This window comes from Erythrolamprus reginae, chromosome 1, assembly GCF_031021105.1.
Source record: "Erythrolamprus reginae isolate rEryReg1 chromosome 1, rEryReg1.hap1, whole genome shotgun sequence".
In the NCBI taxonomy this organism is placed as follows: Eukaryota; Metazoa; Chordata; class Lepidosauria; order Squamata; family Dipsadidae; genus Erythrolamprus; species Erythrolamprus reginae.
The window spans coordinates 137,228,626-137,248,147 of NC_091950.1; the positions used below are offsets into that span (position 1 = coordinate 137,228,626).

General features: G+C 44.2%; 1 protein-coding gene across 1 annotated transcript in view; it reads left to right on the top strand.

The window, feature by feature from the left end:
- The window catches only part of LOC139175530 (uncharacterized), an 86,589-nt gene that overhangs the window by 55,638 nt on the left and 11,429 nt on the right, over positions 1 to 19,522 (top strand). The window contains exons 8-18 of the mRNA XM_070766685.1: positions 4,050 to 4,220; positions 9,611 to 9,781; positions 9,974 to 10,144; positions 10,551 to 10,721; positions 10,906 to 11,076; positions 11,423 to 11,593; positions 11,778 to 11,948; positions 12,295 to 12,465; positions 12,650 to 12,820; positions 13,167 to 13,337; positions 13,523 to 13,693. Of these exons, the coding sequence (XP_070622786.1) occupies positions 4,050 to 4,220; positions 9,611 to 9,781; positions 9,974 to 10,144; positions 10,551 to 10,721; positions 10,906 to 11,076; positions 11,423 to 11,593; positions 11,778 to 11,948; positions 12,295 to 12,465; positions 12,650 to 12,820; positions 13,167 to 13,337; positions 13,523 to 13,693 (1,881 nt within the window). The remainder of the gene's footprint in view (positions 1 to 4,049; positions 4,221 to 9,610; positions 9,782 to 9,973; positions 10,145 to 10,550; positions 10,722 to 10,905; positions 11,077 to 11,422; positions 11,594 to 11,777; positions 11,949 to 12,294; positions 12,466 to 12,649; positions 12,821 to 13,166; positions 13,338 to 13,522; positions 13,694 to 19,522) is intronic.

Genomic DNA, 19,522 nt, shown 5'->3' on the forward strand with positions numbered 1-19,522 from the left:
GTTCCCTACCTAAACTCTGGTCTCTAGCCACAGTCATCCCTATCTTCAAAAAAGGTGATCCCAGCAATGTTGAAAACTGGAGACCAATCTCCCTGACTTGTGTCACTTGCAAAGTCATGGAATCCATCATAAACCAATCCATTACACTTCATCTCGAAACTAATAACCTACTTTCTGTTGTGGTTAGCTCTGGCCCTGCTCCTGCCACAAGGACTGTGGATGTGGGGGAGACATCCACATGCTGCAGGCCTGTTTTGCCCCCGGTGGAATCTGCTGCTGAAGGCTCCTCTGACCAAGAAGACATGAGTGACAGGGAGGAGGAAAGTGTGGCAGACAGCTCAGAAGGAGATCAATTATCTAGCTCCTCCTTGGATTCAGAACAAGAGTTAATGATACAGCCACGCATGACGAGAGGGATGCATATGCAACAACAACTGAGAGATTATCAAAGAAAATGAGGCCACCTGTGGTTGGGTGGGGCTGTGGTAATTAGTGAGGCTGCTATAAATAGTGGCCTGTGGGTTTGGCCATTGTGGAGGATTATCTGATCGTTGTGTTTCGTGACGGCTTTACTGACTTTGACTTTTTGTGTGCTGATTTTCCCCCGCTTTGAAACTAAACCAGAGCAAAGTGTTTTTCACTTTGTGAAAGAAGAAGGACTGTGAATTGTCTCACAGCTGCAAGCTAAGTATCACAGAACTGATAAGGGACTTGCAGAAATTACCAGTTTGTTTGGAGACCAGTGCTCTTTGCTATACCAAAAAGAGGGCTTGGTTTAAGTGAATTTTCATTATAAAGAACATTGTTTTGAATTTTCAAACGTGCGTGTGTCTGAAATTTGTACCTGTGCATTTTTGGGAGGATTCTACCAGAGAGCCCGACAGAACACTATCCAACAAACAATTCAGTTTCAGAAAAAAAATATCCTGCAATCTGCAACTATTACACTGTAAAAACATATGGACTACGCAACTTTACCACGGTAGATCAATAGATGCAATTTATATAGACTTTTGCAAAGCCTTTGACTCAGTAGTTCATGACAAACGTCTTCTGAAACTAAAATCCTATGGCATCCCTGCATGATTGGATTTCAGCGTTCCTGTCCAACAGACAACAAGTGGTCAAAATAGGTAATGCCATATCTAATCCTGCTCCAGTTAACAGTGGTGTCTCACAAGGCAGTGTTTAAGGACCTACTCTCTTTATACTCTACATAAATGATCTCTGTGACAAAATGACAAGCAATTATGTTCTCTTTGCTGATGATGTTAAACTATTTAATACCACTGACAATACTTCCACCCTTCAAAAGGACTCTGACCATGTAGCTGAATGGTCTAGCAACTGGCAACTTCAAATCTCTACCAACAAATGCTCCATCCTACACATTGGTAAAAAGAATCCAAATACTAAATACATACTTGGTAAAACTGAACTAACAGTGGACCCTCACTGAGTCAAAGACCTTGGAGTACTCATTTCCAATGACCTAAGTCCTAGAGCCAACTGTAACAGCATTGCCAAAAAAGCATTAAGAATTATAAACCTAATCTTACGTAGCTTCTTCTGTAGAAACACTGATTTATTAACCAGAGCATACAAAACATTTGTCAGACCTATTCTAGAATATAGCTCACCTGTGTGGAATCCACACAGCATATCAGATATTAATACAATCGAAGGAGTCCAGAAATACTTCATAAGAAGAGTCCGTCACTCCTCCTCATGTAACAAATTACCCTACCCCTCCAGACTTCAAATACTAAATCTAGAAAATTTACAACTACGTTGTCTCCGAACTTGTTTATTTGTTTATTTGTTTATTTGTTTATTTTTTTATTTATCAAATCTGTATGCCGCCCCTCTCCGCAGACTGTTTAACTTTTGTTCATAAAATCATGCATCATAATGTACTCCCTGTCAGTGACTACTTCACCTTGAACAACAACAACACAAGAGTACGTAATAGATACAAACTGAAGGTAAATTGCTTCGAACTTGACTGCAGAAAATACGATTTCAGCAATAGTGTGGTCACTGCCTGGAACTCATTACCTGACTCTGTTGTTGCTTCTCCCAACCCCAAAATCTTCAACCTTACATTATCTACAATCGACCTCTCCCCTTTTCTAAGAAGTCTGTAAGGGGCGTGCATAAGTGCACTTATGTGCCTAATTTCCCTGTCCTGCTGTCTTATTATCCTTTCTATTAGAACGTTCTACTTATGTTATGTTATGTTAATATGTACTATAATACTATTTTTGTTTGACCTAAATAAATAAATAAATAAATAAATAAATAAATAAATAAATAAATAAATAAATAAATAAAATGGCGTCTCATATTGAACTTGCAACAATTGAACCTGTATGTCCATTATTGGCACTTCAAAATGCACTCCTTACAGACTATCCTGGCTTTGATTCATCCATGAGAATGGATGACATCAATCGACCTGAAGGAGTCCTATCTACATGTCCCCATACATCTGGACCACAGGTGGTTTCTCAGATTTTGCCTGGAAGGATGCCACTTCCAGTACAGGGCAATGCCCTTCAGGCTTTCATCAGCCCAAAGGACGTTCACCAAACTGCTTGATGTATTAACAGTGCACTTGCGCACCACTCATTACGCAGCAGCCATGAGCAGACCTTGAGACCACAGTGAACCCCGAGCAGGCACGAGCAGACCTTGAGACCACAGTGAACTGCATGGCTTTTCGGTGAACCACGTTAAAAGCCACATGAATCCCACGATGATCCTGCCCCATTTGGGCACACCTAGACTCATCCACTTGTACGGTGTACCTGTTCCCCAACTGTCAGGAGAAAATCAAGCAGTTGGTGCTCTCCCTCCAGCATCACAAGAGAGTCTCCCTGGCCTTTCTGTCTCAACTCTTGGGGACATTTGTCTCATGTATAGACATTATCTTTATTTGTGTCTTTCCGCCCTTCATCCATGGGTTCAAGGGTTTCCACACAGACTCAGTTGCTGGCTTAGAGCCTGCATTATACTTGCCGATAAGGCGGGCTGTCACCCAGTACCATCTGGAATTACTGCCCATTCCACACGCAGTGCGGCTGCTATGGCAGCATGGGCTGCCCAATTGTCAGTGGAGGACATTTGCAGAGCCGCAACGTGGGCATCCCCGTCCATGTTTATTCGGCATTACCACATTGACTCCTTTGCCTCAGTGGAGGCATCCTTTGGGAGGCAGATATTACAGAGGGCGTGTATTTCTCCATCACCCCTGGTCCAGCCTTCCCGCCCAGTGAACTAAAATGGGTATATCCCATATTGGACTCTCCGTAGCAGTGTATTAGAGAAGGACCATTGTACCTACCTGAATGGTCTTCTCGATGCACTGTGAAGAGAGTCCAGAGCTCCTGGCAGTGGACCCAGGGGTGCTGTTTGGTTTGTGGTCACTTTGGCTTTCCAGTTGAGTTATGGTAAATAAAGTATTGTTCTTTTACACCATTCCTTCATTTTTCTGACTGGCCTATTCGGGCACGTAGAGGGCAGGACTTAACAAATATTTAAATTTAAACTCAGTCCCTACCAATCAGGCTAGACTATTACCCACATTGGATTCTCCTTGCAGTGCATTAAGAAGACCGTTCAGTTAAGTACAACGGTCCTCCTCTGCAAGCTTGGTGGAGAGATCATGACAGAATCTTGCAGCAGGAATCTTGTAGAAGTACTCAGGAAAAACCAGAGATTGAGAACGTTAAATTTCTCCCTTAATAACACACATGACAAAAAAATGGAACTACTGTGTGAAGGGGCTCAGTCATACAGAATGTAAAATAGAAACAATATAGTAAGTGATTTTTCCATCCTTTCAATTTGATCTCTGCAACCGTCTCTTGATATTTAACATTGTGGAAATATATTCAGTGAAAAGCAGCTCAAGCATAAAAACATCCTGTTCAGATAAGTACAACGGTCCTTCTCTGCAAGCTTGATATATCCAATGAAAAGCAGCTCAAGCATAATTATATCCCCCTCAGTTGCTATAAAAAAAAGCTATATGCATTTTTCTACAGACTTTCTGGAGAGATCCTGACCGAATCCTTCAGCAGGCATCTTGTTGAAGTACTCAGGAAGAATCAGAGATTGAGAGAATTAACGCTGGACCTCAAGAACCCAGATGACAAAATAATGGAAGTGCTGTGTGATGGGCTCAAACAGCCAGAATGTACAATAGAGACACTAAAGTAAGTGGCAGTTATTTTTTTCCTTTCAGTTTGGTCTGCGGAACCATCCTTTGGCAATTAATACTCTGGAAATGTATTCAGGGAGAGGATTTGCCACAGTCTACGAGTCTATGGAGTCTACGGAGAGGGGTGGCATACAAGTCTAGTAAATAATAATAATAATAATAATAATAATAATAATAATAATAATAATAATAATTTCCTTTAGTGCCTATAAAACATGTTCCATAGTTTTGTCCATGCATATTCTCAGTCATCCAGGTTATGGTTGTCCCAAAAGTGCTTCCCCCTCCCCACCCAAAATGCAACTGGACTTTGTTTTTTTCCTTGAATACATTTCACTGCCATACATTCCTTTAATAGAAACATAGAAACATAGAAATCTGACGGCAGAAAAAGACCTCATGGTCCATCTAGTCTGCCCTTATACTATTTTCTGTATTTTATCTTAGGATGGATATATGTTTATCCCAGGCATGTTTAAATTCAGTTACTGTGGATTTATCTACCACGTCTGCTGGAAGTTTGTTCCAAGGATCTATTACTCTTTCAGTAAAATAATATTTTCTCATGTTGCTTTTGATCTTTCTCCCAAATAATTTCAGATTGTGTCCCCTTGTTCTTGTGTTCACTTTCCTATTAAAAACACTTCCCTCCTGGACCTTATTTAACCCTTTAATATATTTAAATGTTTCGATCATGTCCCCCCTTTTCCTTCTGTCCTCCAGACTATACAGATTGAGTTCATTAACTCTTTCCTGATACGTTTTATGCTTAAGACCTTCCACCATTCGTGTAGCCTGTCTTTGGATCCGTTCAATTTTGTCAATATCTTTTTGTAGGTGAGGTCTCCAGAACTGAACACAGTATTCCAAATCTGGTCTCACCAGCATTCTATATAGCGGGATCATAATCTCCATCTTCCTGCTTGTTATACCTCTAGCTATGCAGCCAAGCATCCTACTTGCTTTCCCTACCGCCGGACTGCACTGTTCACCCATTTTGAGACTGTCAGAAATCACTACCCCTAAATCCTTTTTTTCTGAAGTATTTGCTAACACAGAACTGCCAATACAATACTCAGATTGAGGATTCCTTTTCCCCAAGTGCATTATTTTACATTTGGAGACATTAAATTGCAGTTTCCATTGCTTTGACCATTTATCTAGTACAGTAGAACCCCGACTTACGAGACTAATTGGTTCCGGAAGGAGGCTCGTAAGTCGGAACGCTCGTATGATGAAACATTGTTTCCCATAGGAAACAATGTAAAGTCAATTAATCCGTGCAACAACAAAAAAAACCGCTGCCGCCGAACGTGGAAGTTAGCGTTCGGCTTCAGGAGCCAGCTGCGAAGCGGCGCGCGTGTTTTAAAACGTGGCAGCCGGCCTTGGGGGCTTGGGGGGAAGCCCCTGAGCCCCCCAGGCCGGCTGCCACGTTTTAAAACACGCGCGCCGCTTCGCAGCTGTCTCCTGAAGCTGAACGCTAACTTCCGCGTTTGGCTTCAGGAGACAGCTGCGAAGCGGCGCGCGTGTTTTAAAAGGTTGCAGCCGGCCTGGGGGGCTTGCCAGCACCCCCCCGAGCCCCCCAGGCCGGTTGCAACCTTTTAAAACACGCGGGATACGAGCGCCAAGGAGTTGTCTCCTGAAGCCGAACGCGGAAGTTAGCGTTCGGCTTCAGGAGACAGCTCCTTGGCGCTCGTATCCCGAATGTGAGCTCGGGAGGCGAACAAAAATGTCGCTCCCCTCCCAGCTCTTATCTCGAGTAGCTCGTAAGTAGAGCTGCTCGTATGTCGAGGTTCCACTGTAAAGCTAAATCATTTACCATATTACAGACGCCTCCAGGAATATCAACCCTATTGCACAGTTTAGAGTCATCGGCAAATAGGCAAACCTTCCCTACCAAACCTTCCCCTATGTCACTCACAAACATATTAAAAAGAATAGGACCCAGAACAGACCCTTGTGACACACTGCTTGTAACCTGACTCTGCTCAGAATACTCGCCGTTAACAATAACTCTCTGATGTCTACACTTCAGCCAGCTGCAAATCCATTGTACTATCCAGGGATTAAGTCCAATCTTCACTAATTTATCTATCAGCTCTTTATGTGGAACCGTATCAAAGGGTTTGGTGAAGTCCAGATAGGCAATATCCACGGCACCACCTTCATCCAACACCTTTGTGACATAGTCAAAGAAAACAATGAGATTAGTCTGACATGATTTGCCTTCAGTAAAGCCATGCTGATTTGGGTCCAATAAGTTATTGTTTTTTAGGTGCTGATTTATCCTCTTTTTGGGTAGAGTCTCCATCATTTTAACTACAACTGATGTCAAGCTAACTGGCCTGTAGTTACCAGCTTCTTCTCTACTGCCCTTCTTGTGGATAGGCACAACACTGGCCATTCTCCAATCCTCAGGAACTTCTAATGTTAACAAGGATTGGTTAAACAAATCAGTCAGGGGGGTAGCAATGACAGATCTGAGTTCTTTAAGAACTCTGGGGTGGATGCCATCTGGACCCATTGCCTTATTTATCTTTAATCGTTCAAGTTCTTCTAAGACATCGGCTTCTAAGATCACTGGAGCTGAATCCGTACAGCTGGAAGCAATGCTATATCCCTCTATAGTATTATTTTGTAAGGTGTCTTTTGAGAAAACTGAACAGAAGTAGCTATTGAAATGGTCAGCGATCTCCTTATTCCCATTAATGCATGTATTATTCCCGGTACTAAGCTTCGTGATGCCTCAGTTTTTCTTCTTCTTATCACTAATATATCTGAAGAAGGTTTTATCCCCCTTCTTTACAGATTTGGCAATTTCTTCCTCTTTTGAGGCTTTAGCAGCATATATTATCTGTTTCGCCTCCTTCTGTCTTATTTTATACACTTCTCTATCAGCTATACTTCCAGACCCTTTATACCTCCTATAGGCATCCTTTTTTTCATTGACTATAGCCCTTACATCATTGCTAAACCATAGCGGTTTCTTCTTCCTTTTACCTTTAGTTATTTGTCTTACATACAGTCCAGTGGCTTTTAAGATGGCCTTTTTTAATACAGTCCACTGGGTGCTCGCTCCTGCCATTTTATCCCTCCCCTTTAATTCATTATCTAAATATTCCCCCATTGCATTAAAATTTGTTTTTCTGAAATCCAATACTTGGTTGCATTATAGTATTGCTCACAATGAGTTTTTACATAAAACCACAAACATAGATGGTCACTGCAACCTAAATTTTCTCCCACCTTGACTTCTGAAACCCAATTCCCATTCGTAAAAACTAAATCTAGAATATTCTCCCCTCTAGTTGGTGTCTTAACCAGCTGTGCCAGAGCTGCTCCTGTAAAGGCCTCTACTATATTCTTACTTTTGCATGTAAGGGCACTGGGGATATTCCAGTCAACATCAGGCATGTTGAAATCACCCATAACCACAATATCTCCCTTTACTGCCATTTGGGTAATTTCATCCACCACGTTGTTGTCATATTCCTCAGATTGCCCTGGAGGCCTATAGATCACCCCAATTCTAATGACAGAACCTTCTTTATTTTGCATGCAAATCCAGAGGGTCTTCAGATCTTGACATGTATTTTGAATTAGTGTTGTTTTTAGACTTTCTTTAACATAAATGGCTACTCCACCTCCCCTTCTCTCTATTCTATCCTTCCTATACAGTGTATATCCTGGTATGGATATTTCCCATTCATTAGAATCCTTAAACCATGTCTCAGTTATGGCAACCAGATCCAAATTATCTCTAGATATTATGGCCATTAACTCACAGAGCTTGTTGCTCAAGCTTCAAGCATTCGTGTACATTGCCCGAAGAACATTATTTTCATTATTAATTTGCCCCTTATCATCAACAACTACATCTATTTTATTTGCAGCTCCCTTTTCATAAACTTCCAAAAACTGATTTATCCTCATTGGTCGGGGACAGAAATCACCCACCTCAGTTACATCTCTGTCCCCTTTACCTAGTTTAAATGCCTGTCCAAAAAAGTTCTGAATTCCTCACCAAGCACCTGGGTACCTCTGTATGATGGATGCAAACCATCCCTCTTAAACAACTCCCTATTAGACCACCTACTGACATCATGACTTACATAGCCAAAACCTTCAGCTTTACACCACTGCCTTAACCACTCATTAAACTCTCTGATACAAGTTGTTTTATCCTCCTGGCCACAAACCGGTAACACCTCTGAGAAAGTCACTGAATCAGTTATTTTACCCAGCTCCACACTTAGACATTGAAAATCTCTTTTTACTACATTAACATTTCTCTGGGACAAATCATTTCTGCCAAGATGCACCACCACATCAACGTTATTACCTTTACTCACAGCCTTGACAATGTTTGTAATCCGCCTCCTGTCCCTGCTGGTAGTGGCCCCCGGGAGACACCTCATCACCTTCACCACATCCTTACTCTGTCCCAAATCAACACCTCTAACAGTCGAATCACCCACAAGAAAATGTGTCCTCTTTTTATTTCTACTAACTGCACTTGATAGTTTGGTGACACTATGTACCTCACTTAGAACAACTTCCCCTTTGAACATCCCCTCATTCTCTGCCTGAGGGACCTTGCTAATATCTCCAACATCCTTACTATTTAAATCCGCAAGAACATTATAGGAATTCGATACAGAGAGACCAAAATTGCTATGTTTTTGCTCAACTGCACACAATCTTCCTGAACCGACGGTTGTCCACACAGCCCTCCTCCTTGGGGGGTGCTGTGGAAGTGGAGGCTGCACACATGGCTGCATTACAGCATGTGGCTGGGACAATCTTTCCACTTCTGACTGCAAGCTACAAACTAAGGACTGCAATCTAGAGATCTCGCCATCTTACCGAGATGTCCTTATGCAAAGAGGGCAGTACCCCAAGTTCCACAAGGTACTACGGAAGACAACAGCCAAACAAGTGTTACACTGCACCAAGCCAGTCATCTTAACAATGTATTGAAATACAAGTACTTAGCAAGAAAATCAACAACCCCTATTGCTACCAAACTTTGCTGATTTTGGTTTATAGTTTTGGCCACTACCTTCCTCTCTCCTTCTCTGTGATCTGAAAGTGCAAATTAAAATGGCTTTTTCCTGCTTTTTATCCTTCCCAGTCCAATCCTGCCCCACCTAATCTGAGTGGTCTGTGCTTGAACACAAACTGCCAATAAAATTGTCTCTTACAGCCAGTAATATCTGCCCTCCTCCTTGAATTCAAAAGATAATAATTCCTAAGATAATAAATCGCACGCTTGTATTTGCATGCTTGCATAGATCATTGTTATTTTTCCTAAGATAATCAATTGTATACTTGTATTGGCTTGTTTGTATAGATGATTGTTATTTTCCCTCCTTTTCTGCACAGTCTTACTGAAGGGGTCATCACCAAATCTGGCAGTAGGCATCTTGCAGAAGTAATGAGGAAAAACCAGAGATTGAAAACATTATACTTTTACCTCAACAATGAAGATAATGAAGCAGTGGAAGTGGTTTGTGAGGGCCTCAAACATCCAAAGTGTACTGTAAAGACATTAGAGTAAGTGATGTTTTTCCTCTTTCAGTTTGATCTGCACAACTGTTCTTGATCTGCACAACTGTTCTGGGAATATATCTGGGGGAGGCAGTTTCAGTTGCCATTCAGAAAAAACATTCATTTCATTCTCACTAAGAATATATTCCAGGCTTGTTTGTCAGGAGATAATGATCGTTTTTTTACATTTTTGTGTAGGCTTGCTGGAGAGATCCTGACAGAATCTTGCAGCAGGAATCTTGCAGAAGTACTAAGGAAAAACCAGAGTTTGAAAGAATTAACTCTGTTCCTCAATAACCTAGATGACAAAATAATGGAAGTGCTGTGTGATGGGCTCAAGAAACCAGAATGTACAATAGAGACACTAAAGTAAGTGGCAAGTTATTTTTCCTTTCAGTTTGGTCTACGGAATCATCCTTTGGCAATTAATACTCGGGAAATGTATTCAGGGAGAGGATTTGCCGCACATAATCACATTTCCTTTAGTGCCTATGAAACACATTCCATGATTTTGTCCATGGATATTCTCAGTCATCCAGGTTATGGTTGTCCCAAAAGTGCTTCCCCCTCCCCTCCCAAAATGTCACTGGACTTTGTTTTTTCCCTTGAATACATTTCACTGCCATACATTCCTTTAATTCCTAAGATAATAAATTGCATGCTTGTATTTGCATGCTTGCATAGATCATTGTTATTTTCCCTAAGATAATCAATTGTATACTTGTATTTGAATGCTTGTATAGATGATTGTTATTTCTCCTCCTTTTCTGCACAGGCTTACTGAAGGGGTCATCACCAAATCTGGCAGTAGGCATCTTGCAGAAGTGATCAGGAAAAAACAGAGATTGAAAACGTTATACTTGTATCTCAACAATGATGATAACGAAGCAATGGAAGTGCTGTGTGAGGGCCTCAAACATCCAGAGTGTACTGTAAAGACACTAGAGTAAGTGATGTTTTTCCTCTTTCAGTTTGATCTGCATCACTGTTTTTGACCATTAATATTCTGGGAATATATCTGGGGGTGGCAGTTTCAGTTGCCATTCAGAAAAACATTTTCTTCATTCTCTCTAAAATATATTCCAGGCTTGTTTGTCAGAAGATAATACATTTTTCAAACGTTTGTGCAGGCTTGGTGGAGAGATCCTGACAGAATCTTGCAGCAGGAATCTTGCAGAAGTACTCAGAAAAAAACAGAGTTTGAGAGAGCTAACGTTATACCTCAAGAACCCAGATGACAAGATAATGGAAATGCTGTGTGATGGGCTCAAACAACCAGAATGTACAATAGGGACGCTTAAGTAAGTGATAGTTATTTTTCCTTTCAGTTTGGTCTATGGAACCATCCTTTGGCCATTAATACTCGGGAAATGTATTCAGGGAGAGGATTTGCCACACATAATCATATTTCCTTTAGTGCCTATGAAACACATTCCATGGTTTTGTCCATGGATATTCTCAGTCATGCAGGTTATGGTTGTCCCAAAAGTGCTTCCCCCTCCCCTCCCAAAATGCAACTGGACTTTGTTTTTTCCCTTGAATACATTTCTCCGCCATACATTCCTTTAATTCCTAAGATAATAAATTGCATGCTTGTATTTGCATGCTTGCATAGATTATTGTTATTTTTCCTCCTTTTCTGCACAGGCTTGCTGAAGGGGTCATCACCAAACCTGGCAGTAGGCATCTTGCAGAAGTGATCAGGAAAAAACAGAGATTGAAAACGTTACACTTGTACCTCAACAATGAAGATAACGAAGCAATGGAAGAGCTGTGTGAGGGCCTCAAACATCCAGAGTGTAGTGTAAAGACACTAACGTTAGTGATGTTTTTCCTCTTTCAGTTTGATCTGCACCACTGTTTTTGACCATTAATATTCTGGGAATATATCTGGGGGAGGCAGTTTAAGTTGCCATTCAGAAAAACATTTACTTCATTCTCTCTAAAATATATTCCAGGCTTATTTGTCAGAAGATAATACTTTTTTCAAACGTTTGTGCAGGCTTGATGGAGAGATCCTGACAGAATCTTGCAGCAGGAATCTTGCAGAAGTACTCAGGAAAAACCTGAGTTTGACAGAATTAACGGTGTTCCTCAAAAACCTAGATGACAAAATAATGGAAGTGCTGTGTGATGGGCTCAAGAAACCAGAATGTACAGTAGAGACACTAAAGTAAGTGGCAGTTATTTTTCCTTTCAGTTTGGTCTGTGGAATCATCCTTTGGCAATTAATACTCGGGAAATGTATTCAGGGAGAGGATTTGCCACACATAATCACATTTCCTTTAGTGCCTATGAAACACATTCCATGGTTTTGTCCATGGATATTCTCAGTCATCCAGGTTATGGTTGTCCCAAAAGTGCTTCCCCCTCCCCTCCCAAAATGTAACTGGACTTTGTTTTTTCCCTTGAATACATTTCATTGCCAGACATTCCTTTAATTCCTAAGATAATAAATTGCATGCTTGTATTTGCATGCTTGCATAGATGATTGTTATTTTTCCTCCTTTTCTGCACAGTCTTACTGAAGGGGTCATCACCAAATCTGGCAGTAGGCATCTTGCAGAAGTGATCAGGAAAAAACAGAGATTGAAAACGTTATACTTGTATCTCAACAATGACGATAACGAAGCAATGGAAGTGCTCTTTGAGGGCCTCAAACATCCAGAGTGTACTGTAAAGACACTAGAGTAAGTGATGTTTTTCCTCTTTCAGTTTGATCTACATCACTGTTTTTGACCATTAATATTCTGGGAATATATCTGGGGGAGGCAGTTTCAGGTGCCATTCAGAAAAACATTCACTTCATTCTCTCTAAAATATATTCCAGGCTTGTTTATCAGAAGATAATACTTTTTTCAAATGTTTGTGCAGGCTTGGTGGAGAGATCCTGACAGAATCTTGCAGCAGGAATCTTGCAGAAGTACTCAGAAAAACCCAGAGTTTGAGAGAGCTAACATTATATCTGAAGAACCCAGATGACAAGATAATGGAAATGCTGTGTGATGGGCTCAAACAACCAGAATGTACAATAGGGACGCTTAAGTAAGTGATAGTTATTTTTCCTTTCAGTTTGGTCTATGGAACCATCCTTTGGCAATTAATACTCAGGAAATGTATTCAGGGAGAGGATTTGCCACACATAATTACATTTCCTTTAGTGCCTATAAAACACATTGCATGGTTTTGTCCATGGATATTCTCAGTCATCCAGGTTATGGTTGTCCCAAAAGTGCTCCCCTCTCCCCTCCCAAAATGCAACTGGACTTTGTTTTTTCCCTTGAATACATTTCTCCGCCATACATTCCTTTAATTCCTAAGATAATAAATTGCATGCTTGTATTGGCATGCTTGCATAGATGATTGTTATTTTTCCTCCTTTTCTGCACAGGCTTACTGAAGGGGTCATCACCAAATCTGGCAGTAGGCATCTTGCAGAAGTGGTCAGGAAAAAACAGAGATTGAAAACGTTACACTTGTACCTCAACAACGAAGATAACGAAGCAATGGAAGAGCTGTGTGAGGGCCTCAAACATCCAGAGTGTACTGTAAAGACACTAAAGTTAGTGATGTTTTTCCTCTTTCAGTTTGATCTGCACCACTGTTTTTGACCATTAATATTCTGGGAATATATCTGTGGGAAACAGTTTAAGTTGCCATTCAGAAAAAACATTTACTTCATTCTCTCTAAAATATATTCCAGGCTTATTTGTCAGAAGATAATACTTTTTTCAAACGTTTGTGCAGGCTTGATGGAGAGATCCTGACAGAATCTTGCAGCAGGAATCTTGCAGAAGTACTCAGGAAAAACCAGAGTTTGAGAGAATTAACGCTGTTCCTCAATAACCTAGATGACAAAATAATGGAAGTGCTGTGTGATGGGCTCAAGAAACCAGAATGTACAGTAGAGACACTACAGTAAGTGGCAGTTATTTTTCCTTTCAGTTTGGTACAGGGCCGCCGATAGGGCAGTATTACCGGTAGCGGCCTCAGGGGCCCGGCCATATTGAAAAATGAGGGGGGGCCGGCGATTGAAGAAGACCGGTAACATCTGCGGTGTGCCTGTGAGTTGGAGTGCTAAGGAAGCTAATTGGATTCAGTTGCAAAATTGTTACAATCCAGACCAGGCAAAGAGAACAGATCAGCAAAAATGCCTAATTTTCTCTATTCTGCCTGAAGAGCTTCATAGCTGTTAAAGATGAAGTTTGGATCACAGCTAATTTGGTATACATTTTGATTATGGTGTTAGATTTTTTTCGAAATTGTTCCCTTCTAAGTGTGAGGAAAAGATGTGTTCCTTTGGAGTTGACATGTTTTTTGGAGCCGTCTCGCCATTTTAGATTTGATAAGCAAACACCATACTGGATTCTAGAAGCAAGCATTGTGGGAAGTAGGAAGATTTGAATATGCAAAGGAGAATCTGGGTAGCGCTACTACTTTTCAAAAACCAATAAACTACATCATATTTTGAGACTTTTGCAGAGAAGATCTGAAGCGGGAGTTTCTTATTTTACATTTTACATTCTAAATTATGTTAATTGAATACACAGTAATATCTCACCGTATGTTTAATAGATATGATAACATCCTAGGAAAAGAAGGAGAAAGAAGAAAAGAGAAAGAAAAGGTGCTGTTCTTAGAGCTTCAGGCATGCTATTTGTTAAGAGACTTTATACATTACACATTTAAAAGCTTAAATATATTAAGTTATGGAACTTAATAGCAGGTACATGTATGAGAAAAAATCTTGGATTTTTTTCACATTTGCTTCACAATATGGATTTGATGATACATGAGGTTATGTTCTTTTTTATAAAGCAATTTTAAAATTTTGCAAACTTTGGAAAATGCTATAAGGAGATAGGTAGAGAGGTTAATGAGAAGAAGAGGGAAGGTTTTTTTGCTCTTCCCTCCTCTTTCTCTTCTTTTTTCTTCCACTGTGCTTTTCTTTTTCTTGTTTTTTCTTAGGGGTATTTTTTAATAGGCGCTAATTATCTATAAAGGGTTGACTTTTTTTTACACCTATGGTGGAGTTTACGTATAGTTTTAAACATTATTGTGTATAATTGATCTTCTGGTTACCTGTTATTTATTGGTATGATTGTGAAAACAAATATTTTTCTAGTGTGATGCAGGAGTATTTTGTCTTTATCCTTTGTGCCATTTTATTGCTGCTTTTAATATTGTTGATGGCAAAATTAATAATATTTTGTTAGTTTGGTGTATTTGCACTGTTCTGGTTATTTATTTATATGTATGTAATATGTTGATGTCACTTGAATATATTTTCTACGTTGTTAACATATTATTAATCTGTCAAACAAGTGTACCTTGTTGTAGTGGCAGGGTTTAAATTTTTTTTGTGAAAGGTAAATTTAATACATAATTGGTATGTCGCAAAATAAAGTACAGTAATACCTCATGATACGAACTTAATTGGTGCAAGGAGGAGGTTCGTAAGACGAAAGGTTCGTAAGACGAAACATTGTTTCCCATAGGAAACAATGTAAAGTCAATTAATCCGTGCAACTAAAAAAAAAACCCCCAAAAAACGGCTTTCCGGCTGTTTTAAAAGGTCGCAGCCGGCCTGGGGGGCTTGCCAGCACCCCCCGCACCCGGGTTCGGGGTGCGGGGGGGTGCTGGCAAGCCCCCCAGGCCGGCTGTGACCTTTTAAAACACCCACGCTCTTCCCTCACCCCCGCCCCCGCAAGGCATCGCAGCGACAAGCAGGTTTTTCCAACGCGGGTCTTATGCGCCCGAGCCGCGTTTCCCCCCACGTCCGGGCCCACGCACCTGTTCCAGCGGGCTATTTTCCGCCGGTAGTAACGCAGCGCCTCCTGCCCGTTGAGCAGCTTCTCGGCCGGCCTCTCGGGGGTGCTGTAGAGCGGGTGCGCGAATAGCCTCCTCAGCTTGGAGTGGGGGGGCCTGGCTGCTCAGGTTGGCGGGTGGCCGAGTCCGGAGCTTTGGACCGGCGGCGACGGCGGCTTCTTCGGCGGGGCAGGAGCAGCGGGGCTCAGCCGTCTCCGTGGCCGGACCGAGGCGCCGCCTCATTTGGGGCCAGAGGTGGAAGTAGAAATCGGCGCTGAGCAGCGCCCTGAGAAGCAGCAGAATGAGCAGCCGGTCGCGCCGGGTCCCCAGCATGGTCAGTGCCGGCGGCTGGGCGAGAAGCAGGCCGGGCGCGAAGGCAGCGGCGCACGGGCGATGCCGGGCCGTGGGTGGGAAAGGAAGGCGAGCCACGCGCCTGTTTGGCCGCGAGAGCCCGGGCGAGTCCCGGCAGGGCCTCTGCCCCGCTGCCGCCGCAGGAGCAGGTGGGGGAAGCCGAGGCAAGGGAAGCAGCAGGCAGCGCCCCGCTTGTGGCCGAGAGGCGACCGGCTGCATCTTTGCCCGGTGGCCTCTCCCGAGTAGGCAGACCGTGCCGCCTCTGGAAGGATGGACGCGTTGGGCGTTTGTTTGCATCACGTGATTGACCGGGTGAAATAAAAGATCTAAAAACCCCTTGTCTCCCCAACCCGGATTTTTAGATCTTTTATTTCACCCGGTCAATCACGAGATGCAAACAAACACCCAACGTGTCCGAAAGCCAGAGACTTTGGCTAGAGGTCTCTCCGACGAGCTCCGGTTCTCGTCGGAGAGACCGCTTGCCAAAGTCTCTGGCTTTCGGACACGTTGGGCATTTGTTTGCATCTCGTGATTGACCGGGTGAAATAAAAGATCTAAAAATCCCTTGTCTCCCCAACCCGGATTGAATACGGGTTGGGGAGACAAGGGATTTTTAGATCTTTTATTTCACCCAGTCAATCACGAGATGCAAACAAATGCCCAACGTGTCCGAAAGCCAGAGACTTTGGCAAGCGGTCTCTCCGACGAGAACCGGAGCTCGTCGGAGAGACCTCTAGCCAAAGTCTCTGGCTTTCGGACACGTTGGGCGTTTGTTTGCATCTCGTGATTGACCGGGTGAAATAAAAGATCTAAAAATCCCTTGTCTCCCCAACCCGGATTGAATACGGGTTGGGGAGACAAGGGATTTTTAGATCTTTTATTTCACCCGGTCAATCACGAGATGCAAACAAATGCCCAACGTGTCCGAAAGCCAGAGACTTTGGCAAGCGGTCTCTCCGACGAGAACCGGAGCTCGTCGGAGAGACCTCTAGCCAAAGTCTCTGGCTTTCGGACACGTTGGGCGTTTGTTTGCATCTCGTGATTGACCGGGTGAAATAAAAGATCTAAAAATCCCTTGTCTCCCCAACCCGGATTGAATACGGGTTGGGGAGACAAGGGATTTTTAGATCTTTTATTTCACCCGGTCAATCACGAGATGCAAACAAATGCCCAACGTGTCTGAAAGCCAGAGACTTTGGCAAGCGGTCTCTCCGACGAGCTCCGGTTCTCGTCGGAGAGACCGCTTGCCAAAGTCTCTGGCTTTCGGACACGTTGGGCATTTGTTTGCATCTCGTGATTGACCGGGTGAAATAAAAGATCTAAAAATCCCTTGTCTCCCCAACCCGTATTCAATCCGGGTTGGGGAGACAAGGGATTTTTAGATCTTTTATTTCACCCGGTCAATCACGAGATGCAAACAAATGCCCAACGTGTCCGAAAGCCAGAGACTTTGGCAAGCGGTCTCTCCGACGAGAACCGGAGCTCGTCGGAGAGACCTCTAGCCAAAGTCTCTGGCTTTCGGACACGTTGGGCGTTTGTTTGCATCTCGTGATTGACCGGGTGAAATAAAAGATCTAAAAATCCCTTGTCTCCCCAACCCGGATTGAATACGGGTTGGGGAGACAAGGGATTTTTAGATCTTTTATTTCACCCGGTCAATCACGAGATGCAAACAAATGCCCAACGTGTCCGAAAGCCAGAGACTTTGGCAAGCGGTCTCTCCGACGAGAACCGGAGCTCGTCGGAGAGACCTCTAGCCAAAGTCTCTGGCTTTCGGACACGTTGGGCGTTTGTTTGCATCTCGTGATTGACCGGGTGAAATAAAAGATCTAAAAATCCCTTGTCTCCCCAACCCGGATTGAATACGGGTTGGGGAGACAAGGGATTTTTAGATCTTTTATTTCACCCAGTCAATCACGAGATGCAAACAAACGCCCAACGTGTCCGAAAGCCAGAGACTTTGGCAAGCGGTCTCTCCGACGAGAACCGGAGCTCGTGGGAGAGACCTCTAGCCAAAGTCTCTGGCTTTCGGACACGTTGGGCGTTTGTTTGCATCTCGTGATTGACCGGGTGAAATAAAAGATCTAAAAATCCGGGTTGGGGAGACAAGGGATTTTTAGATCTTTTATTTCACCCGGTCAATCACGTGATGCAAACAAACGCCCAACGCGTCCATCCTTCCAGAGGCGGCACGGTCTGCCTACTCGGGAGAGGCCACCGGGCAAAGATGCAGCCGGTCGCCTCTCGGCCACAAGCGGGGCGCTGCCTGCTGCTTCCCTTGCCTCGGCTTCCCCCACCTGCTCCTGCGGCGGCAGCGGGGCAGAGGCCCTGCCGGGACTCGCCCGGGCTCTCGCGGCCAAACAGGCGCGTGGCTCGCCTTCCTTTCCCACCCACGGCCCGGCATCGCCCGTGCGCCGCTGCCTTCGCGCCCGGCCTGCTTCTCGCCCAGCCGCCGGCGCTGACCATGCTGGGGACCCGGCGCGACCGGCTGCTCATTCTGCTGCTTCTCGGGGCGCTGCTCAGCGCCGATTTCTACTTCCACCTCTGGCCCCAAATGAGGCGGCGCCTCGGTCCGGCCACGGAGACGGCTGAGCCCCGCTGCTCCTGCCCCGCCGAAGAAGCCGCCGTCGCCGCCAGTCCAAAGCTCCGGACTCGGCCGCCCGCCAACCTGAGCAGCCAGGCCCCCCCACTCCAAGCTGAGGAGGCTATTCGCGCACCCGCTCTACAGCACCCCCGAGAGACCGGCCGAGAAGCTGCTCAACGGGCAGGAGGCGCTGCGTTACTACCGGCGGAAAATAGCCCGCTGGAACAGGTGCGTGGGCCCGGACGTGGGGGGAAACGCGGCTCGGGCGCATAAGACCCGCGTTGGAAAAACCTGCTTGTCGCTGCGATGCCTTGCGGGGGCGGGGGTGAGGGAAGAGCGTGGGTGTTTTAAAAGGTCGCAGCCGGCCTGGGGGGCTTGCCAGCACCCCCCCACACCCGGGTTCGGGGTGCAGGGGTTGCTGGCAAGCCCCCCAGGCCAGCTGCGACCTTTTAAAACACCCGCGCCGCTTCCCATGTGTCTCCTGGAGCCGAATGCGGAAGTTCGGCTTTGCTGTTCAGCTTCAGGCTTTGCTGTTCGGCTCCGGGAGACAGCTGCGAAGCGGTGCGGGTGTTTTAAAAGGTCGCAGTCTGCCTGGGGGGCTTCCCAGCAACCTCCCGAACCGAACCTGGGGTTCAGCAAAATTTTGCCTCGGCGTTCGGGAGGCTTCTGGGAAGCCCCGCCGCCCGGCTGTTACCTTTTAAAACAGCCGCGGGGCTTCCCAGCAGTCTCCGAACGCAGGTTCGTAACTCGAAAAAAGTTCGTAAGAAGAGGCAAAATTTTTCTGAACCCCGGGTTCGTATCACGAGTTGTTCGTAAGACGAGGGGTTCGTATCTTAAGGTACCACTGTAGTTTTAAAATGGCGGGGGGAGGGGCAGACACTTAGGCTGTATGGGGCCCCAAAATTCCTGATGGCGGCCCTGGTTTGGTCTATGGAACCATCCTTTGGCAATTAATACTCGGGAAATGTATTCAGGGAGAGGATTTGCCACACATACTGTAATCA